The sequence below is a fragment of the Cebus imitator genome, unplaced genomic scaffold, assembly GCF_001604975.1.
Source record: "Cebus imitator isolate Cc_AM_T3 unplaced genomic scaffold, Cebus_imitator-1.0 Scaffold299, whole genome shotgun sequence".
NCBI classification, from domain to species: Eukaryota; Metazoa; Chordata; class Mammalia; order Primates; family Cebidae; genus Cebus; species Cebus imitator.
The window spans coordinates 1,466,054-1,472,350 of NW_016107614.1; the positions used below are offsets into that span (position 1 = coordinate 1,466,054).

The window sequence follows — 6,297 nt, forward strand, 5'->3', positions numbered from 1 at the left end:
AAATAAAAATAAAAATACAAAAATTAGCGGGTGTGGTGGCATGCGCCTGTAATCCGAGCTACTCCGGAGGCTGAGGCAGGAGAATTACTTGAACCTGGGAGGTGGAGGTTGTGGTAAGGGAAGATCATACCACTGTACCCTAGCCTGGGCGAGAGAGTAAGACTTCATCTCAAAGAAAAAAGTGCTAAAGTGCTATATAGAGAGAGGCTTTAGTTTTTTCCAGTTTTCCTTTTTTAGGAGGGCATTGTACTACATGGGCCCTAAGGTTGAGTCTGACCTTAACCAGTCATTCTTATTACAAGAAGCTATGCACAGTCAGTGCAGTGACATCAAATCATAGCCAGTTTCAGGATGGAGAGAAAGCCCTGGATTGCTCAGAACCCCTTACACCTTGGATAAATCCTACCTCCACTAAGAAAGGGAACTGGGGACTTCAGGGATACTCCCATGCCAGGGGACATCACTACCTGACCACTTTCCCCTCATGCTTAGTGCCCAGAGGTGGTGCCCAGCGCACTGTTGGGGTCTTCTCTTCCTCAGTTTGTATTAGAGATTCCATAGTTACCCTTCCCATGCTAGAGAACAGTGTACTGAGCCCCCACAGCTCTTTCTGGGCATGTTGTGGGAAATGGCAGGCTTGGTGGGTTCTGAAGGTATGCCACAGAGACCATCAGGGTCTGTGTGTGAATTTGAGAAAATGGGGCATTGAACCAAAAAGGGAGTTAGAAAATCAGGACTCAAAGTCACAGAACACTCCAGAAAGTAGGTTTGGGATCATGGCATGCTCTTGTTTTGTGGGAAAATAAGGACACAGTCAGTTGGCTGCTGAGGGGCAGTCCTGGAAAGGAAGAGGTAGGGACTCAATACTGTTCATCTCCAGCATGTGCCAGTCACCATATGCTTTTTATTAATTTATTTTTTTGAGGCAGGGTCTTGCTCTGTCACCCAGGTGTTAGTGCAGTGGCTCAATCATGGCTCACTACAGCCTCAAACTCCTGGTCTCAAGCAATCCTCCTGCCTCATTTATTTTTTTTTGTAGAGACAAGGTCTCACTATGTTGTCCTGGCTGGTCTTGAACTTCTGGGCTCAAGCAATCCTCTCACTTTGGCCTCCCAAAGTGCTACTAGGATTACAGGTGCAAGCTACCAGGCCTGGCCCACCTTTTATTTCATTATCCTTATTGTATGGATGAGGAAACTGAAGACCACAGAGGTAGAGCAACTTGTCCAAGGTTCCCTTCCCACTTCAGAAGTGCACTTAAACCCTGGGTACTCTCTCCTCAGAGGGAGGAAATTAGCTCCTTCCATGAGGGAACAGACTGAAGTCAGAACTAGGATAGACATGGGCTGTTATGTCACTGCTTAGGGACAGAATGGCATAAATGCCCCAGGGGCAAAGAGAGGAGTCTTTTATTAGTTTCCAGCCAGCTTTCCTACCACCAGGCTCCCATTGTGAGCAGTTCCCTAATCAAGAGCTGCCCCAGCCTTAAGGGCCACCCTGTGGAACAAGTGCACTTAATGGCCACAGTAGAAAGAAAGGACAAAAAAAAAAAAAAAAAAAAAAAAAAAAAAAAAAAAAAAAAAAAAGCCTCCCAGTCTGCAGTGACTGGCTGATCTGATGTCCTTTGCTAATAGAGACAGCTTTATAACACATCTCCATCACTGACTAGTAATCCAAAAGGCTCTGAGGTTTTAACGAATGGGATTGGTCCAAAACCTGACCTCACTTTCATTTAATTTCATGCCAGCACCAATACACACCCAGCTGCGGAGACCTTGTCTAGCTAGTGAGCTGCTCAGACACAAAGGCGCTCTAATTACCATCCGCAAGCCAGGCTGACAGGGCTTTCAAGTGTTTTCATGTTTATGGAGATCAGAGAAATGTGTTCTGTACATCTTTTTCACCAATGGCAAGTATAAAATAAAACCAAACAAAAAAACCAACACATTTATTCAAAGCAGGCATTTCAGTTAAGTTAAAATCCTATAATCAGGACAGCCACAATTCCAGACACTCCGGTGCGAAGTGTAGATATGTCAGTAGCCACATCTGGATGATGAACAAGCCATTGACTATAAGACTAGAACAACAGCACAGTCTCAGCGCCTTCGGTGAGTGAACAGTATGTTCCAAGCACTTCACCTTGGTTCACAATGGCAAAGCCTGCAGCTTCTCCATTTGGAGGGTCACATTTTCTACTCGGTTTCCTGCACTTACAAAGGCCAGCTGGCATGGCTGGGGGAGGGGCAGAGGGAGGAAATCAACTCCGTCTATCCAGGGAATTGCAGCTGTTACTGCAAATGGCCCCGGAGAGCCCATTATAAGCTGCTGTGCTAGGCTGTGTGTCCCTGGAGTGCCCATCACATGTCGTCTCCCTAGCCCCCAACCCAGGCCCCCAGGATCCCTGCGCCACCCGCATGAGTAGGACAGCAGAGCCGAGTGGGAGAGGAGGAACCCAGGACTTCGTCTAGAGAGTTTCCGTGAAAGCTGGGGCCGCAGCCAGGGGCGGTGGTCGCCCAGGGAAGCACAGGCGACCAGCACGTCCGCGCTTTCCCACACCCGCGGTGGTGGCGGCGCGCGTGTCCTCAGGAGACTCCAGCACTTGCAAAACACTGCGCTCTTCTCCGAACACGGGCAGAACCCGGCTACTCTGCCCCACAACCCAGTGCGTGCCCAGGAAACAGTGACCTTGAACCCTCGGAGAGGCGGGCCGACTGTGAAAATACACTTTAGAGAGGGCGTGGGGTTTACTCCGCGCCTCATTCTACCCTTCCACCACCATTCAGCACCCCCCGCCCCCACCTCCTGTCCCCACCCGTGTCGTACAGCCTTCCCCCCTACTCTGAGAAAGGCAGACAATTGCAAAGAGAGGGTGGGGGTTACTCCTATTCAATCCCCAAAGGGTCCCTTCATGGCACCGCGTGTTTGATATTAAGCAGCACCTCCAAAGATACAAGATTTTTTTTTAAGTGTCGAAAATATTCAAGTCCGGCATATTGGGGTGCACCCTGAAATTATCTACTCATGTTTTCCTTCCACAAAGTGGACCAGGAGCCAGCTCTGAAAAGGTAAAGCAAGTAACTGGCATCATCCTCCGTGGTTCCGGCGCACCGCGATCCGGAGAAGCGTGCACTGTGGCCACATGGTCGCCGGCTGCAGGGCACTGAGAGGCTGCGCGGAACTGCAGGCTCCGCGGCCAGGTCGGGTCACGCCAAATAGGGAGTTCTACTGATTTGTAAGCTTGGGGTGCGCTCTGTAAAATCTGCCTTCAATAGGGCCAAGTCCTGCATTCCAAATATTTTGGCCTTCGACCCTAGTTTCCCGTGAAACATTCGCGATTTTTCAGTTCCTCATCAATAGCTTTTTTTCTCTCGCTTCCAAAAGCCAGAGTTCTCCATCAGCCTGAGCAGAACTGCAGCCCTCAGGGGAACCCCTTGCCCTCCAGTCTGAGGCTGGCGCTGTGACCACCCCAGGCGTGTTAGCTGCCAGGGACGAGAACGCCGTCGCCAGTTCTGAGCTGCGCCCTCCCGGACGCGCCTGGGTCACTGCAGGCCGCGCGAGGGCTGCGAGGCGAAGGGGGTTCGTGCACCGGGGCCGACAGCGGTCCCAGGAGCGGGCGTTGAGGAAGCTTTGCACGTAACTGCAGCCGTCGAGAATGAAGCCTCCGCACGGCCTCCTTGATGAGGTTTCCAGAGAGCACTAGCTGCTGCAGGAGCCGGTGCGGGTCGTCGTCGCCTGTGCGGGTTTCGGGTTGGGACCCGCGTCGCTGCTGCAGGCGGCGGGAGGCGGCGGCGCCCCGGAGCCATCCTCGCCGGCACGGACCCGACAGCGGCTGCGGGACGCCCTGCTTGCCAGCCCCCGGAGGCCCATCAAGGTCGGCCTGAGCGGGCAGTGGGGACAGCGCGCTGGGGCCTGCGGCGAGCTCCGCCACGCAGTAGGGCGCAGCGCGGCCCCGCACACGGCCGCGATCCCCCAGGGTGCAGCGCAGGGCCCCAGGGGGCGCCGGGCCCACCGTCTCCATCCACACCGGCGGCAGCAGCAGCGGCACCGCCGGGGGCCGGGCCTTGTCAGCCCGCACCGCTGTAGCCAGGGGCCCCGGGGCCCGCGGCGGCGCCCCCGGGGGCGCGCACGGCGAGGCCGGGCTGTCCTGCGCCGCGTCCAGCTGCAGCGTCTCGCCGATCTGGGCCACCAGCCGGTCCACCTCGCCCGAGCCGCCCAGCGCCACCGACTGCTCCAGCAGGAGGAAGCTGTCCTCCTCCTCTTCCTCCCCCTCCGCCTCCTCGCCGGCTTCCTCTTCCTCCTCCCTCCGGCAGGGCATGGCCCCCTGTCCGGGCACCCGGAGCTGTGTGGGCGTCGCTGGAGGCTTAGTTGCCAGTGGGCGCGGTGGGCCGCGGCGGAGCGGGCGCTGGGCTGAGGCCGAAGCCCGGGCTGGGGCGGACGCGGAAGCCGGAGCCCGCCAGGCACTCTAGCCGCGCGCCTGCCGCCGCGGGAGCCGGAATCCTGCCGGCTCGGGTTGATTTGTAAACAATGGGTGACGTCGCGCCGGGCCCTACCACCGCGCCGGGGCGGGGGTGCTGTGCCGCTGGGGGGCGGAGCTCCTGAGGAACTAAGGGTCTGGGTGAAGCAGGGCTGCCGTCTTAGCTCCTTCGCTAAGAGTGGTGTCTGGAGCGGCGCCCTGGGGAGCTGATCCTGGCTCCCGCAGTAGGGCGCGGTTGGCATTTCCAGAAATGGACACCAGCGTGGACCCTGTTGGTTTCTTCCACACACAAGCACATACACTAACACACACACACCCACCCACACACCCCTTCTCTCCGTGCGTCAACTTAACCGGTTTTTAGCGTTTGCGCTTTTGAGGTCCGGCAGGCGGGCGTCTGGAGAGGATGGAAAGGAAGCGGAGTCAGGCTAGAGATTTGTACGGAGAATAGAGAAACTAAGCTGACAGAAATGGAAAGGAAGAAGGGGACCTTGTCGTGCGATGGCGGTGGCAGAGTTGGAAATGGCAAAGAAAGGCCACAGGTGAATGTTTCTTGATTGAGATCCTGGGCGATGGGGGCCTGGGCTGGGGTTGGCGTTGCTGGAGAGGAGAGGAGAGAAGTTGCTAGTCTTTTTTTTTTTTTTTTTTTTTTTTTGAGATGGAGTTTCACTCCTGTCAACCAGGCTGGAGTGCAGTGGTGCGATCTCCACTCACTATAACCTCTACCTCCTGTGTTCAAGCGATTCTCCTGCCTCAACCTCCCGCGTAGCTGGAATTACAGGCGCCCACCACCAAGCCCGACTAATTTTTGTATTTTTAGTAGAGACGGGGTTTCCCCATGTTGACCAGGCTGGTTTTGAACTTCTGACCTCAGGTGATCCACCCACTTCAGCCTCCCAAAGTGCTGGGATTACGGGTGTGAGCCACCGCGCCCGGCCTAGGTTGCTAGTCTTTTTTGTTTGTTTGTTTGTTGAGATGAAGTTTCGCTTTTGTTGCCCAGGCTGGAGTGCAATGACACGATCTTGGCTCACTGTAACCTCTGCCTCCTGGGTTCAACCTCTTCTCCAATCTCCCAAGTAGCTGGGATTACAGGCACCTGCCACCACGCCTGGCTAATTTTTGTAGTTTTAGTAGAGACGGGGTTTCACCATGTTGGCCAGCCTGGTCTCGAACTCCTGACCTCAGGTGATCCGCCGCCTTGGCCTCCCAAAGTGCTGGGATTACAGGCATGAGCCACCACGCCTGATCTATTTAAATTTTTTAAATGAAAATAATTAGTAGCGGTTTACAATTTGTGCTTTTCTATCTCTGTTTCACAACTTACAAGCTTCATACATTATTGTGGGCATCAAAAATGGTACAACCACTTTGGAAAGTCTGGCAGTTTCTTATAAAATGAAACATATGCCTGTACTGGAAAACAGTTCCAATCCTGGATAGTTAGCTAAGAGAAATAAACACATGGGCCCACATCAAGGCCTACAGGGGGGTGATCATAGCAGGTTGTTTTTTTTTTTTTAATTGAGACAGGGTCTCCCTCAGCTGGGCGCAGTGGCCCAACCCTGTAATCCCAGCACTTTAGGAGGCTGAGGCAGGTAGATCATCTGAGGTTGGGAGTTTGAGACCAACCTGACCAATATGGAGAAACCCCATCTGTATAAAATAAAATAAAATAAATTTAAAACAATTTAAAGGCTAGGCGTGGTGGCTCACACCTGTAATGCAAGCACTTTGGAGGCCAGGGTGGGCGGATCACCTGAGGTCGGGAATTCAAGACCAGCCTGACCAACATGGTGAAACCTCCTCTTTTAAAAAAAAAT

General features: G+C 54.1%; 1 protein-coding gene across 1 annotated transcript; it reads right to left on the reverse strand.

Annotated features, from left to right (window-relative positions):
• Nucleotides 1-1,921: 1,921 nt before the first annotated feature.
• Nucleotides 1,922-4,528, reverse strand: FRAT1 (FRAT regulator of WNT signaling pathway 1). Its single transcript, XM_017502777.2, has one exon. It carries the CDS (start codon nucleotides 4,316-4,318, stop codon nucleotides 3,479-3,481), a length of 840 nt encoding a protein of 279 aa, XP_017358266.1. The 5' UTR covers nucleotides 4,319-4,528; the 3' UTR covers nucleotides 1,922-3,478.
• Nucleotides 4,529-6,297: the final 1,769 nt, after the last annotated feature.